The 20,964-nt window shown below is 48.5% G+C and overlaps 1 protein-coding gene across 2 annotated transcripts in view; it reads left to right on the forward strand.

The window, feature by feature from the left end:
- Window positions 1–20,964, forward strand: part of ASIC1 (acid sensing ion channel subunit 1) — a 180,718-nt gene that overhangs the window by 127,618 nt on the left and 32,136 nt on the right. The window contains exon 1 of one of the 2 annotated variants that reach the window (XM_035107939.3): window positions 10,446–11,141. The exons of the other annotated variant lie outside the window; for it this stretch is intronic. Within the exon in view, the coding sequence (XP_034963830.3) occupies window positions 10,446–11,141 (696 nt within the window). Of the gene's footprint in view, window positions 1–10,445; window positions 11,142–20,964 lie in introns of those variants that run through there. 2 annotated transcript variants of the gene reach the window in all.

Raw genomic sequence — 20,964 nt, forward strand, 5'->3', positions numbered from 1 at the left:
ACTTTTGATGCTGCTCTGCCCAGTTCCAAAACGGCTGCAGTGCGACTTCTGGCGCGGCGGCCATTTTGTAACTGGGCAAAGCAGCATCAAAAGTCACTTCTGAGCATGCTCCACCCAGTTCCAAAATGGCGGCAGCGCTACTTCCGGTCTGCTACTTCCGGCCCGGTCCCTTATTTCTCCGACAGCAACTTGGCAGGTATGGCTGCAGGGTATTAAAGGGATGCCCCCCAGGGCTCCGCTAAATGTTCCTGAAGCCTCCCTGGGGTGACCCAGTGCACTGATGATGATGATAATTATAATAATGTTATTATTTATACCCTAATGTTATTATTTTCCCCAACCACTTTGGGCTGCTCCCAACAGAATATTAAAAACATGATAAAACATTAAAAACTTCCCCAAACAGGGCTGCCTTCAGATGTCTTCTAAAAGTCAGACAGTTGTTTATTTCCTTGACATCTGATGGGAGGGCATTCCTCAGGGCGGGCGCCACTACTGATAAGGCCCTCTGCCTGGTTCCCTGTAACCTGACATCTCGCAGTGAGGGAACCTCCAGAACGCCCTCAGAGCTGGACCTGTGTCCGGGCTGAACGATGGGGGTGGAGACGCTCCTTCAGGTATACTGGGCCGAGGCTGTTTGGGGCTTTAAAGGTCAGCACCAACACTTTGAACTGTGCTTGGAAACATCCTGGGAGCAATGTAGGTCTTTCAGGACCGGTGTTATATGGTCTCAGCGGCCATATACAGTAGCACCTTGGCTTACGCTTCTCCTCCGGTTGCGAAAACCTCAGGATCCAGCCGGACCTCCAGAACGAATCAAATTCATGTTGGTTCTTTGACTCAGCTATTGTTATTGTTGTTGGGGGGGGGGGTTTCGTGAGCTTTTTATTTGTTGTAGCACACCTTGTGCCATGTGGAAAAGCAATGTAGATAGAAATGTGTTGATAAGATAAGCATGTAAGCATCAGGCCTTCTCAAGCAGGCCTTCTTTGCCTTGCCTGGATGTGCCACCCAGAGGATGCAGCAACTTCAGCCCTCGCATTAAAAAATTACAAACCACCACTACCAGCGTCAACCTTCCCCGACCTCCTGATGTTTGGAACTACATCTGCCTTCAGTCCCAGTCCGTCTGGAGGTTTCTGAGTTGGGGAAGTTGGACTCTCGGGATCTTTGGAGCTTATCAAAGCTGCAGAAGCCAGATTTATCCTTGTGCCACGCCCTCAGCTGAAAAATTTGGAGGGAGAGTTTCCCCATTCAGGTGGCAAAGTCATAGATTCACAGAGTTGGAAGGGAGTCACTCTAAGCACCAGCTAGTCCAGTGATGGGCAACCTTTTGAGCTTGGTGTGTCAAAATTCGCCAAAAAACCAAGCATAACTCGGGTGGTGTGTCACTTCGAGAGAGAAAAAAACCCCATAATTTTGCAATATTTATAGTTTAAATAACAAAAATGTATAATTGTAGTATATAACTGTATTTAATAAACCAAATCTAATTATTTAACCAAACCAAACCAAAAAACCCTTATTTTTAACAAAGTGCCCAGAGTTGTTGAGCTTTTTGGGGGGGGAGCTGCTGACCAAAGTTTTAGAGGTTTTATTGGGGAGTGCAAAAGTTGCTTTGCTTTTTTGGGGCGGTGCCCCAAAGCTGCTGTGCTTTTGGGGGGGGGGAAGAGAACAGAAATAAATGATGAATAATAATACTTTCGCTGGAACTAACACGCAGCACCGACATAGTCTGCTAAAGTGCCAAAAAAACAGCACAGAATGGGTTAAAAAATGAACGCTGTTACAGCCATAGTCTGCCAAAGTGCCAGAAAAAACAGCACAGAAAGGGTTAAAAAAACCAATCTCTGGCTACCAGAAACAACAACAACAAAAAAAGGATCCGGGTTTTAACAGTGGAGACAAGCTCTAGCGTGAGGAGGAGTGGGAGAACAAATGGGGGGAAAACAACAACAACAGTGCAAATGGGCCAGTGGGGGGCGTGCCAGCAGTGAGGGCTCTGCGTGTCACGTCTGACACGCGTGTCATAGGTTCGCCATCACTGAGCTAGTCCAACCCCCTGCAATGCAGGAATATGCAGCTGTCCTATACGGGGATCGAACTTGCAACCTTGGCATTATCACCACTGTGCTATAACTAACTGAGCTCTTGAGGTCACATGGCTCTCTGCCTCCTTTGCTAAGCCCATCAGGAACTAGCCCTCGCATCACCAACTTTTTGCTCCTGCTGCCTGAGATGCTGTGGGACTGGGATCTCAGCTGTCAGCTTTCTCCTCGGCCCTTTCACTTCTATCAGCAGCTTGATGTGCAGGCAGTAATGCCGCTTTTACGTCAGAAAAGGACCGCCTGTTGTTCTGTGTACATCGTGCTGCTGCTAAAGGTCAGGCCATTTTTCTCCTGGTCAGTTGGCAACCCTAACCAAGGTGCTGATAACTAGCATTCTTCCTGTCTCCTTTCCTTCATACCCTACTTGGTTTCCAGTGCCCTTTGTAACCTTCCTGAGCCGTAACAATGGATTCTCAGGTTCACGCCTTCATTCAAAGAAGAGCGATTCCTGCTGCAGGAGGACTGAACTTTCCATCGCGTACCTTTCTATACAGGTATAGAATAATCAGGCGCTACGTCTCAAGGTCTGAGCAACCCATCTGACTGCAAGACATGGAAGATGATTGATCTATTGTATTTATTAAAGAAATCTCAATTATTTTTTCCCTGCCCTTAGGCCAAAGGAGGTTGATGATCATCAGTGGCTCTTGAAAGCCAGCAGGCAATAAAAGAAGGAGCAGAAGCCTTTGGATGGCATTTCCTTAGTGCAAAGCTCACAATCAGGCACCAATTCAAACTACGAGGGAAGTAAAGCACTGGAACAGAGGCTCATCTTCTCAGTGCAGTTTCTATGGATGTGTGGGCTTTTGGGTTCTTTGATTTAGAAAGCTTCAATATGTCCTATTGAAACTGGTGAGGGCAGGGACCCAAACTCTTCCTTCTTCTGGAAGTGGTTTTTATCACAGAGACAATTCCTCATTGCCGTAGAATCTTAGAGTTGGAAGGGGCCCGAGGGTAATCTAGTCCAACCCCCTGCAATGCTTTTGGGCATCCTTGTCTATCCGGGTCTGGAGAATAACAGATGTCTTGCAGATAGTTTTTCTGATACATGTATGATATTAGAAGGAGAGCACCTGGTACCTTTGTTCCATATCTTTATGCATCAGGCAAAAACATTCCTCTTCTCCTAGGCCTTTGGCTAATGAAACATTTTATGGCATTTCAAACTGTGGGGGACGGGCATTTTTTAAAATTATTATAATATGTATTCATAGAGTCGTAGAGTTGGAGGGGTCCCTGAGGATCATCTAATCCAACCCTCTGCAATGCAGTGCAGCTGTCCCATACACAAGGATTGATCCTGCAACCTTGACATTATCAGCACCACTCTCTAACCAACTGAGCCATCCAGGCACAAAATATTTCTGTGTGTTTATATTGCAAATTGCCCTGTGGTCTTTAGATGAAGGGTGAAATAGAAATTTACATTATAATTACAGTCGTACCTTGGAAGTTGAACAGAATCCGTTCCGGAAGTTCGTTTGATTTCCAAAATGTTCAGAAACCAAAGCACGGCTTCTGGTTGGCTGCAGGAAGCTCCTGCAGCCAATCAGAAGCCGTGGAAGCCCTGTTGGATGTTCAGCTCCCCAAAATAGTTTGCAAACTGGAACCGTCACTTACGGGTTTGCGGCGTTCAGGAGCCAAACGTTCGACTTGCAAGGCGTTCGGGATCCAAGGTACGATTGTATAATCTTACTCTGAAACACTTTAATCTAGACTTCGCATATCCATAACATTTGCTTCTTTCAGGTCAAAGAAAATGGGCAGAGCAGCCCATCGTAGCTCCTGGCATGCTCCAAGGGTGGGTCATCAGGGATCAAACCTACCAACTGAAGACCAGTGCTTAAAACTACCACGCATTCCCTGTCTAAATGAGAATGCATTCATTCATGCATTGCAGTGACAGGGAAACCAGTTCCCCACCCCAGATGTTGCTGGACTCTGGCACACATCAGCCCTTGCCAGAATCGCCAATGTTCAGGGGTGGTGCAGTCAAATAAACGGCCTCGGTCCAGTATACCTGAAGGAGTGTCTCCACTCCCATTGTTCCGCCTGGACACTGAGGTCCAGCTCCAAGGGCCTTCTGGTGGTTCCCTCAACGCAAGACGTGAAGTTACAGGGAACCAGGCAGAGGGCCTTCTCAGTGGTGGTGCCCGCCCTGTGGAACACCCTCCCATCAGATGTCAAGGAAATAAACAACTATTTGACTTTTAGAAGACACCTGAAGGCAGCCCTGTTTAGGGAAGTTTTTAATGTTTGAAGTTTTATCGTGTTTTTTTATATTCTGTTGGGAGCCACCCAGAGTGGCTGGGGAAACCCAGCCAGAAGGGTGTGGTATTATTATTATTATTATTATTATTATTATTATTGAAAATAACAGTTGGAGGCCATACGGTAGGTATCCCATCCCAGATGAATTAATTCACTGGCTTTACTTCCTTCCTCCTTTCCTGCCGTGGTGAAGGGCCTTGATATCAGCCGTGGGGCTTCCTTGATCCAACCTAGGACTCTGTTTTTCAGGAGGTGACATGCTGTTAATAGCTGCTTCAGAATCTGCTGGTCCCTTCCCTGTTGCGTCCTTCTTTATAGAAAACAACCCTCTACTTGAAGGTAGTGGATTTCTGTTTGCAGAAGCCTAAAAACACCAGGGAGGTGCCCGTCAACTGTGGCAGCACACAGGTCACCTCGTTGCAGTCTTCCCCACAATGGGGAGAAGTATTTCTATTCAAATGTTATTTCAAAATTTCTGAATTTGCATTTGTGCATATCAATTCTCACACACACATTTTATGCAGTCCTGATTCCTCTTTTAGCCGTGTGTGTGTGTGTTTGTGTGTGTGTTGCATTTCTTCATTTTTTGGCAATTCACAAACAGCCACCCTGTTGAAAGCCAATGTTTGCAGAGAGTATGCAGGAAACATCTGCGTGTGTCGCACACTAAGCACTGATAAGGAGGAAGCAGCCAGTTTGTACTAAATAGAGCTGAAGTATTGATGTTTTTGTCTTTCAAATGTAAGACATGGAGAAGACTGGCTTTCCTAAGGGACTGAGTTTCTATCTCTCTATCTCTTTCTATGTGCCTCTGAGTGGTCGAACCTTCCACGTGAAAGCTTTTGAGAGGTCAGTTAAAATGGTCCCTGCATGATTTTTCAACCAAAATTATAGCTTGCCTGACCCAATGGTCCCATTGACTTAGTATAGTAAACTTCAACCAACAGCAGAAGTTAAGCCCAGAGTTTGAGGAGCATGTCTTTCCTACCCAGCCCTGAACTCGTATCAGATTCCCTGACAATGAGAATGGTGCTGTACAATCAATATATTATTATTTATTGCATTTCCTGTACATCTCACTTTTTTCTCCAAGGAGAAAACCATGTCCATGGTTCTACGCCTCCTCAATTAATCCCCACAACAACCCTGTGAGGTAGGTTAGGCTGAGAGGCAGTGACAGGCCCAAGGCTATCCAGTGAGCTACATGGCAAAGTGGGGGATTTGAACCCAGGTCTCCCAGCTCCTAGTCTGACACACTAACCACTACACCACAGGGCTCTCCCTTGGAATTACAGTCCATTGTCTTTGCTCTACTTAAGCAGCTGCTGGGGTAAAGCATATATCTATATCCACATATCTATATTCATAGAATTATAGAGTTGGAAGGGACTCTGAGGGTCATCTAGTCCAACCCCCTGCAGTACAAAAATGTGCAGGTGGCCTGTATGGGGATCCAACCCACAACCTTGGTGTTATCAACACCATGCTGAGCTAACTGAGTCCATGTGACATTGAGACAAATCATTGGCCCATTGAGCTCAATATTGTCTATTATGTATTTATTTATTTATTTATTTATTTATTTATTGAATTTATATACCACCTGATACCCAAAGGTCTCAGGGCAGTTCACAGAAAAAAATCACAATATATAAAATAAAAATAAATAAAAATAAAACAAGAACCCAATAACACCCCCCCTCAAAAAAGAGCCACATTTTAAAAGAGTATAGAATGTCAATCAGATCAACCAAAAGCCTGGTTAAAAAGGAACATTTTTGCCTGGTGCCTAAAGGTGTATAATGAAGGCATCAGACAAAATTCCCCGGGGAGAGCATTCCAAGATAGGGAGCCACTGCAGAGAAGGCCCTGTTCTCGTGTTGCCACCCTCCGGACCTCTCAAGGAGGAGGCACACAAAGGAGGGCCTCAGAGGATGATCTCATGGTCTGGGTAGGTCCATATGGAAAGAGGCAGTACTTGAGGTATTGTGGTCCTGAGCCGTCATAGAATTAGCGAATTATAGAGTTGGAAGGGTCCCTGAGGGTCATCTAGTCCAACCCCCTGTGATGCAGAAATATGGGGATCGAACCCGCAACCTTGGTGTTATTAACACCATGCTGATCTAACTGAGTCCGTGTCACATTGAATCAAATCATTGGGCCCATTGAGCTCAATATTGTCCACACTGATAGGCAATCTCAGATCTAGCAATCTCAGACTGAGAACTCTCTGGGACTTGAAGTTGTTGGACTTTTTTAGTTTAGGGTGCCAGAGATTGAACTGGAGCTATCCCTGAAAATTAGATGCTGTACTACTAAGCTCTGCCTCCAAATGGTCCTAGAGGTCAACAGAAAGGCAGTGGATCGGTGGCAGAGCATCTTTGTCACATGCAAAAGGCACCAGGTCAAATCCAGGTAAAACTGAGACCATCTCCTGCCTGAAACCATGGATGCTTCCTAGGTAGCATCCTCAAATTCCCATGCCCGTGTAACCAGCAGATGGCAATCAAGAGCCAACCATGGACTAGGCAGGGCGATAGCTCACAAACAGTTAAGCCAACAGGGTGCAGTGAGGTCATCTTATGCTGAGCTGGCACTGGCCAAAAAAGTCAATTTCCTGAGCGCTTTCCCCCTGGCCCAAAAGTGCTGCCCGGTTTGCCCTCTTCTCATTCCCCTCCCGCTTCCCACACTCGGGTTGGGCGGCAGCAGTGACCAAGCTGCTGGAAATTGCTTTGTGGCCACTGCTAATGGGCTCCCAAATGCAGGGAAAGGAAACCACAGGGCGGGGAGGAGGAAGGGAAGGCCGCAGAGCCAGGGGAGCGATGGGGCTGCTTCCTTTGCAAAGCTGCAGGCAACCTGCTGCTTCTTTCTACTGACTTGCCCTCACTCACAAATCTGCAAAATCCAACTGTTTGCATGAATAGGGCCCCTGGATATCCCTATGTTTGAAGGCTGTGTGTGTGCACGCATGCACGCACGTGCACACTGGATCTGCCCCCCAAGATGGTTGAGCAGGGGCTGCCCCCTGTCAATCACCTGATGATACAATGAGGACAACCACCTGATAGTCAAGGCTGGCAAAGTGTTGTGCACAAACCGCCTTTGGCCCAGCCTTATCTTTCACCGCCCCACATCAAGGGTGTAGAGCAAGTGGGCACAGCTTGGGCAAAATAGCTTCATGGGATAGACAATCCCCACCAGTGGGGGTATTGAGTGATACTTCTCATTGTCAGGAATGGTTCCTTTCCTCACTGTTGCTCCATTGCACTTAATGGGCACCCCATATTTCAAAACCTCACAGATCCATACAACTTCCATTAAGCCAGGGGTTCCCAAACTTGGGACTACAACTCCCATCATCCCTAACTAGAAGGACCAGTGGTCAGGGATGATGGGAATTGTAGTCCAAAAGCAGCTGGAGATCCAAGTTTGGGAAACTCTGCATTAAACAAATAACCGTAATCTGAACCACCTCTTCCCCCTCTGAATTTTGAGCTAGCAATTCAGCAGTTTGCTTTGTTGCTATCAGACCTACAGATTTCATGGACTCTTACTTTCCTTGTCCTCTCTGCTGATCCTTCTTAGCTAGGGTTGCCAACTTCTTCCCAGCCCCTGCTCCTCTGCCTCTAAATCTACAAGTGTTAGCATGAGCAGACCAGACCATTTTTTCACAGCAGAGGCTCCTGTGTCTTTATCGACTGCGTGTTAGCCCCGAGTTCAGCAGAAGCAGGGTTTTCCTGCAACCATAACGCCATGAAAGTCGCACCGGTTGAATACCATGCCACTGTTAAAAGTTTAAAATGCAGAGCCTTGCTTAGAAAAAGGGGCAGGCGGTGCTAAAACTGGCATGTTGACAAAGAGGCATGATGTAGCCTTGACCAGTTGAGATTCGAAGAGCAGAGACAGGGCAGCAACCAGCATCTGCAGTGCTATAGAGAGGGGTCTGATGGGCAATAGCGAATGCCCCATACGTTGTCCTGCTCTTCCTAGATTCCCTAGTGATCTGGAAACTTGCTAGCGGCAGCAAAAATGTAAGCAAAAGTGGCATCCAGGATCTGTGTAATCGGAGCACAAAACAGGGATCAGGCAATAGACAAGCACAGAGCAGCCTGGAATCACGTTCAGGTCCACTTATGGGCAAACAAAGTTGGGTAGAGACTGGTCAGCAGGTTAGCTTGAAGTCAAAGCACAATGCAGGTAACAGCGATGTTGTTCCAGGAGGTTTTCCAGCCAAGCACTGAGGTTGTTGTGCTGCAGTTGCTGGAAGCGAACCCTTAATCTCGATGGTTCCTATCAGCTGGCTGCATCCAGAGGTCTCCTCCAGAGAAGGGTCTTACTCCTGATAAGGACGCGGGTGGTGCTATGGAGCCTCTTGGGCTTGCTGATCAGAAGGTTGGCGGTTTGAATCCCCGTGATGGGGTTGCTCTGTCCCAGCTCCTGCCAATCTAGCAGTTCGAAAGCACATCAATGCAAGTAGGTAAATAGGTACCACTGTGGCGGGAAGATAAATGGCGTTTCTGTCACGGTGTTCCATTGTGCCAGAAGCAGTTCAGTCCTGCTGGCCACATGACCCGGAAAGCTGTCTGTGGACAAATGTCAGCTCCCTTGGCCAGAAAACAAGCTGAGCGCCGCAATCCCATTGTTGCCTTTGGCTGGACTTAATCGCCCAGGGGTCCTTTACCTTTACCCTTACTCCTGATGAGATCTGATGAGTTCTGGACAAGATGGGCCCTTGGCCTGATCCAGCAGGCCTCTTCTTATGCTAGGTTCTTATGTATCACCCATGTCGGCAACGGTGGTAGAGAAATGGGCAGCACAACAGGAACTGATCCATTAAAATGCAATTTTGTGCCATCAGGATCCTTTGAAGGTCTGTTCACCATTGAAGTGGACCAGAAGCTCGGTGGCCTTTGCTGGTCCTGGCTGTCTCTAGGGATTGTGAGGGACTGGTTCTCTTAATCGCCTGCTGAGGAATTGGTGTGGAAGCAAATGTGCTTATTGGGCGGAGGGGATGCCTTCTTTCTTTTCGCAGACACAAAGCCCAGGCGCTTGGGATTGAGGAGGGTTTGGGGTGCTGCATGTCCTCACCCCAGTACAAACCCCACCTCACAGCCCAGTTTAAGAATCCACATTCCCTCTGAGTCAATGGATAGGCATGAGAGCAGATAACCCCACCTTGGCTGGATAAAAACCCAAGACCCAAAGCCGAGTGCAATTGCAGGGGGGCGTGCTTCTGATCTCTCCTGAAAGCCATCAGCACTGGGCTTTCGAGAGCCCCGTGTCCTACGATTTTAAACCCAAATCCCAAGTTTTGTTTCGAGGCTACGGCTTCCGGAGGCACATAGGAGCAGCTGCGAGAGGCTGGAGCCGTCAGTGACATGCTGGGTGCAGGAAATAATCTGGCACTGGCGTGGCTTCTGGGTGTGCGTGTGCTTGGGGGCGGACGGGCGGGCGGGGAGGAGAGTGGCTTGTCCTTCCCTTGGCACCTCCCAACCCCAACACAGATACCAAGGAAGCTGTTGAATTATTAAGCAGACCCTGTCCTAGGCATCTGAGTCTGACTTCTGCGCTGCTGTAGCCTGTTTAGGAGGAACATATGCCCAGCAAGCACCAGCGAGGGAAACAGCTCGCTCTGTCCGGCGCAGCCATAAACTCCCAACTTTGGAGCAGAGTGTCGGAGGACGGAAGCATTCGGAGCCAGGGATCAGCTTTTGATTCTGGATGCCAGATTTGAAGGAAGGAGGCAGTTCATCCTCTCATTTCTTTCTGCCACACTCCTCCTTTCCTCTCTCCTCCCCACCCCCAAATTCCCTCACTTCTGGTTCCATCTTATTTTCTTGCCGTTTCTGTCCCATTTCTCCTTTGGGGTCTTCTTTCCCTCTGTGTCTCCTTCTGTTCCCAACCTTTCTCTTACCCACCTCCGTTCTGCCCATCCTCTCCTTTTCTCTTCTCTCTTTGACAACCCCTCCTCGTTCTCCAGCCCCGGAAGAAGTCCTTCCAAAGCCCCCCTCCAAATACAACAGCCAACAGGCGAGGGGAGGGCTGCTCAGAGGGGGCCCCTGTAGGATGCCCATCCAGATATATTGCACCATCTCCTTCTCTTCGAACAAAGAGAAGCACGCCGTGGTCAAGTGTGCGACAGAGAGCAATGGGGACAAACTCTCCTATGAACAGCAAGAGCCAGAAGCCATGGAGGAAGCCTATGAGGATGGAGAGGTGCCAGAGGAGGAGCAGGAGGAGGAGAAGAAGGAGAAGGATGAAGATGAAGAAGGAAGCGCTCCAAACCTGGTGGACTTTGCCAACAGCTGCACTTTGCACGGCGTCAACCATATCTTCGTAGAAGGCAGCTTTGGCGTGCGCCAGGCCCTCTGGCTGGGCGCGTTCCTGATCTCCCTCTCCATCTTCTTGTCCCAGGTAGCTGGGCGGATTTTCTACTACCTGGAATATCATCACGTGACGCAGCTGGACGAAATGGAGAGCGCCGAGATGGTCTTCCCCGCCATCACGCTCTGCAACATCAACCGCATCCGGGGCTCACAGCTCACCTTCGACGACCTGTCCTATATCTCTCCACTCATGGGCTACGACGACCCTGGTGCCTACCTGGAAGCGGGCTTCCCGTTGGCCTTGCCTGACCTCGAGGGCCCCGAGGAGCCTCTCAACCTGTACAGCTTTTACGACCGCCATGGCCACAAACTTGAGGACATGATGCTGGCCTGTAAATACCGTGGTAAGGCCTGCGGTCCTGATGACTTCACCGTGGTGAGTGGCTCGTGCATCAGCCCCTAGTGCCTGTGGGGCTGGTTTGAGGGGGGGGTCTTGATTTAAGGTGCTGAGTTCGAGTAAGAGGGGGACCTACTTATGGCTGAGGTCTGTGAGCTTGCTTACTGTCAAATTTGTAATGCCTTTATTAGAACCAAAGTAGTTTTTGAGTTCCCCGGATCTATTCTACAGACTAAGTATCAACTAAAGCAATAGCAGCAGGGGTTTGCCATGCTGGGGGAGCCCCCATAGTCTGCAGGTTGCAGGGCCAGCTCTAGGGGTAGTCTGGGTGGCGCGGGGTGCCAGGGTGCCGGTCCGGTAGGGGGCGCCGCGCAGCAGAGCCATGCAGAAACCATGCTGCGTGCTGCACCCGCCCACCAGCCGTGGCAAGAAACGGGGCGGGGCGGGGGCGCCGGAGCGATCTCCGCACCACGGCGCCCGGGCGCCCGGGCGCCCGATGTGCTTGAGACGGCCCTGGCAGGTTGTAACAGTGTTTTAAGATTGAGCACAGGCTGAGCAGTGCCATCCTAAATATGTTTAACCTGGAGGAAGCCCCACACATGTTAAAGGGGCTTACTCCTAATTCAGGATTGCTTAAGGCTGCAGACTTCATTGGATTAGGCTTGTGCTGTAAACAGAAGGGTTGCTCTGGGACAAAGAACAACAGCAGCACTTCCTCCATTATTATTATTATTATTATTATTATTATTATTATTATTATTATTTTGAAAATGATTTGGAGTTCTGGAGCCGTCTCTAGGACTGGTCAGAACACACAGGTTCCTTTTGAGTTAGGGAGCTGGAAATGAAGAGGAAATGGGCTAGCCCTAATATTAGCAAAGGTGGAGATTACAGAGGCATGGACTGGTTGGACACAGAGGAATGGCAGGAGGAACCAGCTGGGGAACCCCCAAGGGAATAAGGTTCAGAGTCTGCAGATTGGTGGTGGGATGACAATGAGTGGCCAGAGGGAGAAAAGGGAGAAGACTGAGAGAAGGAGGTGTCGGAAGCGGAAGAGGTAACAGGGCTTAGTGAGCTGGGAGGGTCTGTAGCAGTGAGAAGTCCAGAATCCGAGGCAGAAGCTGAAGCAGATGGGGAGGGAGGCCAAGAGTCAAAGATGAGTCAGGCTCCCCTTCCCTCCTGACTCCCAGAACCAGAAGAGGCATGAAAAGGGTGGAGGGGAGGTTGGCTGCATGCAGGTGCGGCCTCTGATTGCTTAGGGGAAGCCCTGGAGAGGAAGGGACTTAGACAGCTGTGAGACGGCGGGGACTTTCAGTCTTGGCAACTGATGTCCATGGAGGAAGACCACCGGGAATGAGCTGCTCTGCTCATTAGGCCTGACACTCAACCAAGTCTGTTGGAGAAAGAGTTAACTCCCATCTTTGAACCGTGTGATTGCTGACCGGCACAACCATGTGCCAGTCAGTGGAGACTCATCCCTTAGGATGAACAGAGCACAGCCCCACCAACCTCAGTCTGCCCTCAACTACTGGTAGTCCCCAACTGCCTGTTTCCTTGTTTTCAACCAGGCAGGGGGTGGTTCCATCTGTCATTGGCCCTGGCCTCACCAACTGTTAGTCTCCCTGCTTTCTGTCCCAATGGACAGCAGCCACCATTGGGCATTGCCAGCAGAAGCCAGAGTGGGCAGTCTTGCAAGTGGTTGAGGGCATCTAAGTACCTGCCCAGAGCTAAGTCTGCTCTTCAGCTGAGAGTTTCCTAAACTGCAAGTTGTTGTTGTTGTTGTCGTTGTCGTCGTCTCGCAAAGAGAGAAGGTTGGGATGACAGACTATAGCAGTGTTTCCCAAACTTGGGTCTCCAGCTGTTTTGTATTACAATTCCCATGATCCCTGGCCACTGGTCCTGCTAGCTAAGGATGATGGGAGATGTAGTTCAAAAACAGCTGGAGACCCAAGTTTGGGAATCACTAGGCTTTAGCCTCAGTGTCTCTGTTAGGAGCAGGAATAGCTAGCATTCAGATAACTGGCTGCCACGCCATGCCTGTCTGCTCAGAAGTGAGACCTATTGAGTTCAGTGGGACTTACTCCTAGGTCAGGGTGTGTGCAGGATTGCATCCTAACGCTCCGAGTTTTGCGGCTGGATTCAGCTAAGAGTTCATCAAGGCTTCCACTTGTCCCACTCTTTCCCCGGGAAAACCTTCTCTTTAGTGTTGATTCGGAGCAAATGTCAGTTAGGTTTTCCACAAATTGATGTTTGCTCCGATTCAGCTCTAAAGAGCAGGTTTCCCTAGAAAGCATGGAACAAGCAGAAAGCCTCCCAGGTCCATACTTTCTAGGCATGGGATGAGTGAGAACAAGCCCTAACTGGCCTCTCCAGCCTGTACAAGAACTTTCACTAGCATTTTCCTCTTCTCCTCCCCTCGCTTGCCCCCAACCCAATTGGTTCAGGTAGGGGAGAGAATCTCCAGAGCAGCACACGGGGGTGGGGAGAGAGAAGAGGACACACTGTTCCATCAGGAGAGCAAAAATGCTTGTGCTGACAGAGCAATCTGCTTAGCGCTGCTTGAAATTTCCCTCTATAACAGCAGCTAAAGCCAGCATTCAGCAATTAAGGGGATAGATATAGATACATAAGCACACAAGCACGCATGGTCATAGTATTTAGAGACCAGACACGACCCAAGACAGTATTTGTGCTGGAGGGGGGCGGAATCCAAATGATCCCCTGCTCGTAAAAAATATTATAATAGTAAGTAAATAATTGATGCGCCGCTTTTAATGCTACCTTAAAATCTGCTGAATAAAAGGGACTGATTTCTCCTGCTGAACTGTAAGCAGTGGCATCATGGGCGTAGGCAAGGGGGGGCAGAAGGGGGCAGCTGCCCCCCCCCTAGAAGCAAAAAATTAATGTATTTTACAGACCATAACCAGCACTTTTCCCCTCCAAAAACTGAAGTGGAAAGGGCTTTGCTTTAGCAAGAGCAGCTAAGTCTCCGCTTGCTGGGGGGGGGCACAGCTCTAACAAAAACACATCAAATAAATAAAGCAAAGTGGCTACCAGTAGTTAAGCAGTTAAGACAATGGAGCATATATCCCCAGGCAAGATTCGATAGCTGACCTTTTCACCCTATTGTTCTTAAGTGGGAGTTGTTAATGAGCATTCAGGAGCATTAAAAGTTCTATTGGCGATTTAATGAGGGTGCAGACTCAGAGGATTCAATTTGACTAAGGTGGCTCTGCAAGGCTAAAAGGAAGTGAATAAGAAAGGGGGGGCTGTAGCTTTGACAGACACAGTGATGTTTATGAAAAGCAGTGGTGTTCCAGTCTGCCCCTCCTCCTGCATCTGTATACTGTAAATCAGGGGTGGCCACCTCCCAAGAGACTCTGATCTACTCACAGAGTTTAAAACTGGGGGTGATCTACGCCCTTTTGGGGGGGTTCAGGTCAAAGCTGTTGAGTTTTTTTAAGGAAGGGAAGCCCTGTTTTTTGGGGTTTAGGTCAAACTTGTTGAGCTTCTTTTAGGAGGGAGGGAGGCCCATTTTTGTTTAGGGCTTCAGGTCATAGTTCAACTTTTTTTAGGGAGGAGGAAATTTTTGGGTGAGCTTTTTTTAGGGGTGCCAGTGACCTACCAGTGATCTACCACAGTCATCCAGTGATCTACTGGTAGATCACAATCTACCTGTTGGACGTGCCTGCTGTAAATCAAGCAGAGAGAAAGCTGCTTACAAGGCTCCTGTACATGCAGAGTTCCAGCATCACAGCGTCACCCAGAGGCACCCACAAATATGAGTTATCCCTCTCTCTATTTCTTCCTTCCCTCCCTCTTCCATCCTTAATAAAATACGGGGGGGGCAGATAAGCCCCACATAGAAAGCCCATCAACATGGGGGGATGACTTTCAAATACGGTATTTACCAGTAATTGGGAGGGGGGGGAGAGAGAGGCACCTAGGCCTCTAGGAGTTGGCTGCTATGCCTAGGAGTAGGACAATTCAAGAAAGCAGAATGATGCATATGCTATGGTAATATATCAATAGAATCATAGAATTGTAGTTGGAAGGGACCACAAGGGTCATCTAGTCCAACCCCCTGCAATGCAGGAATTTTTTTCTAAGGTGGGGCTTGAACCATGGTTGAAATATTATTATTATTTTTATAATATATTTTTATTAATTTTCCAATTAAAAACAATTGTATCACACCCATTATTTCAAATTATACAAATACATATCAATCAAACCGAATGTTATGCCAAATCATCTAAAATTTTCGGGGTTCCCATGCTTCAAGAAATTGGGGATTCCTCGCAACTGCCCACTGCAGTCTTTTTTCTAAAGTCCAAATCATCACTCAAAGTCTATAATAATCCCGATCTTTCCCTTACAGTCACGTAGATGTTTTCCTCTTTCACTGATTTTTTCCCAGCTGCTGAGATAAATATCAAACAAGGTTTTACATATGTTCTTTCTCCTGTGTGAGTTAAACAGTCCAGCCTCCCCATAAATCTTCTTGGTCCGGAGCGTCCCTGTTGCGTCGGTCTTTCAACACGAAGCAGCGCCATCTTAGAAAACTCAAATCAGTTTCGTTTTCTTCTCATAACTATGTAGATTAACGATCTTTATGAAATTTACAGCTTTTCCAGGCAGAAGATCCAGCCATCACATTATGCATAGACTCTTGATAAATTAGTGGCTCTCCTTGCCCTATAGCTGAACTTAGCTTCAGGTCGCTGTTCAAATTCAAAGTGCGTCACATCTCATAAATCCTCCGAACGCTTTCCAGGCACTCCTCCCATCCAGCTAGAGGGGGGCTTCTCTCGTCGGCAACTCCACATCTTCAAAAAATATACTCAGTATCAACAGTTTATAAAGTTCAACTCACACAGATATCTTTTATTTTTCTTTCGTTCCAAACAAGCCAGGACATCACGTCTGGGAAGGTACGAAGTAACTCATATGCAAAAAATAAAAAGAAGACTCACTTCCCTTGCGTTCCGTCCCCATCAATCTTCCTTCCAGATAAAATACAGCCTTTAACTCCTCACCCTCAGCAGCGTAAATTCCTTGGCAGTAAACAGAGCTTCTGCCCCTCCTTCTGAAGTATGTCCATGGATTTAAGCCTAATTATCTTCTTTAATCATGGAAATCCCCGCCATGCAGGTTAGCGTCCGGGAGTTCCGACATTCCTCATAAGTGCTTCAGCCCAAGCCCCCCCCCCACTCCTTTAACAGTCGGATGGGTTAGGGGGCATCGCTGGCCAGCGGCCCCTCTCCGTAACCCCTGGAGAGGTAGGGGGGTTGCCTTTACTCCCCTAGCAACCGCCAAATTCCTCATGAAGGTCGGAGGGATGGAAAACAGGTCAGCCATTCCTGCAGGCGGAAACCGGAACCGAACCATGGTTGAAATATTATGCTGATATGCAGCAACGCCTCGGAGCCGTCGTGGCTGCGGCCATGCCTTGCCTCGCCCTCGCCCGCCCTGCCACCCCCTCTCGGCTGCCCGACCCTCCCGTCCTCTTGCTGCAGAGTTCCAGCATCACAGCGTCATCCAGAGACACCCACAAATATGCGTTATCCCTCTCTCTATTTCTTCCTTCCTTCCTTCCCTCCCTCTTCCATCCTTAATAAAATACGGGGGGGGCAGATAAGCCCCACATAGAAAGCCCATCAACATGGGGGGATGACTCTTTCAAATATGGTATTTACCAGTAATTTGGGGGGGGGGGAGAGGCACCTAGGCCTCTAGGAGTTGGCTGCTATGCCTAGGAGTAGGACAATTCAAGAAAGCAGAATGATGCATATGCTATGGTAATATATCAATAGAATCATAGAATTGTAGTCGGATGGGACCACAAGGGTCATCTAGTCCAACCCCCTGCAATGCAGGAATTTTTTCCTAAGGTGGGGCTTGAACCATGGTTGAAATATTATGCTGATATGCAGCAACGCCTCGGAGCCGTCGTGGCTGCGGCCATGCCTTGCCTCGCCCGCCCTGCCACCCCCTCTCGCCTGCCCGACCCTCCCGTCCTCTCCAGCCAAGCAGGGTAGCCGCCAACGCTGCCAGCCCCAGAAGCACAAGGTGGCCGCCACCGCCGCCACCGCCACAATGTCATCAGGCCCGCTGGCCTGTAGCCCCACCCACATTCCCACTTCGTGGCCCCTCCCCTCCCGTGCCTTGGCCCCGCCCCTGAACGACCATGGCTTGCCCCCCCCCCCAGTTTTGATCCTGACTACGCCCCTGAGTGGCATAGCATGGGGGACAGGGGGCCATGGCCCTGGGTGCAAATTTCAGGGGGCCCAACCAGACACCCTCACACACAATAGGTTCCCTTATCGAGGCTGGAGGTGCAGGGAGCCAAGCCACGCCTGAGCTGGGCCTTTGGGGTTGGGGGGCACCTCCTTCTCCTCATGGCTGGCGCACCCCTGAGAAGGGAGGGAGGAAGAGGAAGGCAGGAAAGCACTGCTGGAGCTTGCTGAGCACCTCTCAGCAAGGAGAGGAGGATGGGGCGACTCAGCGACTTTGCATTTCTGTCTTATATCTGCTCCCAGGATGGGGATAGTTTGCAAGGAGAGATTCCCTTGATCAGACGCTGGCTGGTGAAGTTACTGCTCAGTCCACCAGGGGGCGCAACACTTGCCCTGCCCCATGCTATGCCCTTGGTTGTTAGAGTGCCTTAACATCAGAAGTCTGCAGCCAACACTCTCCTTCCTAACCTTGTGAAACTCACAAGGGATTGCTAACTTCTCCCTAGGCAGCTTGTCACTCCTTCACAAACTGTCTTGATCCTACACAGAAAGCATAGAGCCAATGAATCCGTGTGATTGATCCATTCATATATTCTCCACAAAAGAGTTCAAAAAGCAAGCTACCTGGCACCATCGCTTGTAAAACATGACTCAGCCCCTTCAAATACAATTAGCGTGAAACATCTGTGTACATCTTCTGGTTCCAGTTTAGGCTTAATGTGTTGGGGGAGGATTTTACTTATAATGAATTATTTGTCTTGCCTTGGAAAGGGAAACCCACAATCTTTATTGAACAGGAGGAGCCTCATACCATCAACCAGTGCTGGAGAAAATGTAATATGGTAATCAGTTAAGAGCAAGAGATTTAATAGGTTAAAGAAAAAATACTTTAATCAGTTGACAGGCCAAGTTATTTCTACTGAGTTTTGCAGCTGGGAGTTTGCTGTTGAAAGCGCAGGAGCTAAGGGGGTGGGAGGGGGAAAATGGAGCAAATTCAAGAGCATTTTGCATTTATCACAACTGTTAACACACCGGAGCTATCCGAAAACAAAAAAGCTGGAAACCCTCCCTCCAGCTTCATTGGAACCAGAGACATTAATTGCAATATATGCATGGTGTTGTTTTTTTGTTATGTAAATAGCACTCCTGATGGGCAGTATCTGGGCCATGGTAGAGGGGGAGTTTAACCCGCCTGGAGCCACCACCAGCTCCGGGTCCAGGAGCCACCCTCAGGAGCATTGGCTTGTGATGTGTGCAATCGAGACTTCAAACCAGTTTGGGGCGATGTTTCAATTCAATTACATCGCCCAGCCCCACTCCCAAATATGAGGGACGCGGGTGGCACTGATCGGAAGGTCAGCGGTTCGAATCCCCTAGATGAGAGTGAGCTCCTGTTGCTCTGTCCCAGCTTTTGCCAACCTAGCAGTTCGAAAGCATGCCAGTGCAAGTAGATAAATAGGTACCACTGCGGAGGGAAGCTAAACAGCGTTTCCATGCGCTCTGGCTTCCATCACGGTTTCCCATTGCACCAGAAGCAGTTTAGTCCTGCTGGCCACATGACCCGGAAAGCTGTCTGTGAACAAACGCCAACTCCCTCGGCCTGAAAGCAGGAAAGCAGGAAAGCAAGACCTCCCAATCAACTGTAATTGCGTAACCTGAATTTGCTGGTTTGTGATTGAATCTTGTGATTGAATCTCTACCCGGATATAGTGACAGGTTGAGATCACCCTCTGTGGATGTGCTGAAGACCTACAGAATAGATACGTCTTTCAGGGCAGTGTGGGGAAAACAGGAAAAGTAAAGGAGATCCTATTACAGGGAATGAGCAAATCCTGCATGATGAGTGCTTGAGCTTCTCTGGATGTGTTTGTGTATGTCTAGGACAGACATGAGTCCTTCCTTACAGAGAGCAACTCTGAAGTTGCCTTTCAGTGCCATCACCCAGACAGCAGATGGATCAGCTGGACACACTATGGGGAGCTGGGATTGTATTTCTATTCTGTTGTTGTTGTTAATTCTAAATTTGCATATATACCCATGAATTGACATATGCAGATTTTATGCACATCTGCCTACTTTTGTCCTCTTCTATTTTAAGTTTAGCTGGCTGGATAGCTCAGTTGGTTAGAGTGCGGTACTGATAATGCCAAGGTTGCAGGTTCAATCCCCATATGGGACAGCGGCATATTCCTGCAGTGCTGGAGTAGAATGATCCTCAGGGTCCCTCCCAGCTCTACAATTCTAATTCTAATTCTAATTCTAATTCTAATTCTAATTCTAATTATTATTATTATTATTATTATTATTTTATTACTTATACCCCACCCACCTGGCTGGGTTTCCCCAACCACTCTGGGCGGCTCCCAACCGATTATTAAAAACATGATACAGCATTAAACATTAAAAGCTTCCCTAAACAGAGCTGCCTTCAGATGTTTTCTGAAAGTCAAATAGTTGTTTATTTCCTTGACATCTGATGGAAGGGCGTTCCACAGGGTGGGTGCCACTACCGAGAAGGCCCTCTGCCTGGTTCCCTGTAGCTTCACTTCTTACAGTGAGGGAACCGCCAGAAGGCCCTCGGAGCTGGACCTCAGTGTCCGGGCTGAACAACGGGGGTGGAGACGCTCTTTCAGGTATACTGGGCCGAGGCCGATTTCATCACAGATATGAACGGGCTGAAAAAGTGATAGACAGCTGTCAGTCTAGGAGTTGAGGTTAAGGGTTGTATCCAACTACGTCGGGGTTGCTGACCTTTGTGGACCAGGTGTCACATTTTGAATTTTGAAAGTGTGTTGGTGGCATCAGTCACGATATGGATGCCAGGGGAGTTATGGCATAACACAAAATTAGAATGCTCCCCCACTTACATAGGGGTTACGTTCTGGGCGCCCACAGGCCTAAGTGGAATTGTGTAAAGTGGGGAGCACCCTACTTTAATAGGGAGGGCACACAGGGAGGCGAGAGAGAGAGAGAGGACTCGTGTGCTGCAGTGACCTAACATGCCCTCCCTCGCTCCCTTCTGGGCAGTGGCCCTGAGCAAGGGAAGTCCAAACAATTTATTTATTTATTTTGCAACGACCCATGTAAATGCAGTCACGTGCAAGTGGAATGTACGTAAGGGGGCTGCCTGTACAATCATTGTGAAGCTTTCCCCACGGTTGTGCTTCCTTATGAGAAAATACTTAACCTGTTGAATTTCTGTCTGGAAAATCAGTAAGAAGCAGGAAAAGCATTTTGAAGAGGGGGGGATGGTGGAAAACAACAGACAGAAGCAACAGGCAATGCTCATTTCACAGATATTGTGCAGGTAATTTGCACAGGGGTGCTGGGTTACCCATTAACTACGGTAAGTCCGACTCAGAATAGACCCACTGAAATTAATGGACCTAACTTAGTCGTGCCCATTAACTTCAGTGGATCTGCTCTTGAGTTGGACTAACGTCAGATACAGCCCTATATTGCTACTATCTGAAGATTGGAAATACCGGTAGCCAATTTAATCTCCTACCTCTGGCCCCAGAGACACTGACCCCCTACCTATTCTACTGAGTGCTTATCCTGTGCATAGCTGTCAACCTTCCCTTTTTTTGCTGGAAATTCCCTCATTCCAGCGCCTTTTCCCA

Source organism: Zootoca vivipara, chromosome 2 (genome assembly GCF_965207765.1).
Source record: "Zootoca vivipara chromosome 2, rZooViv2.hap1.1, whole genome shotgun sequence".
Classification (NCBI taxonomy): Eukaryota; Metazoa; Chordata; class Lepidosauria; order Squamata; family Lacertidae; genus Zootoca; species Zootoca vivipara.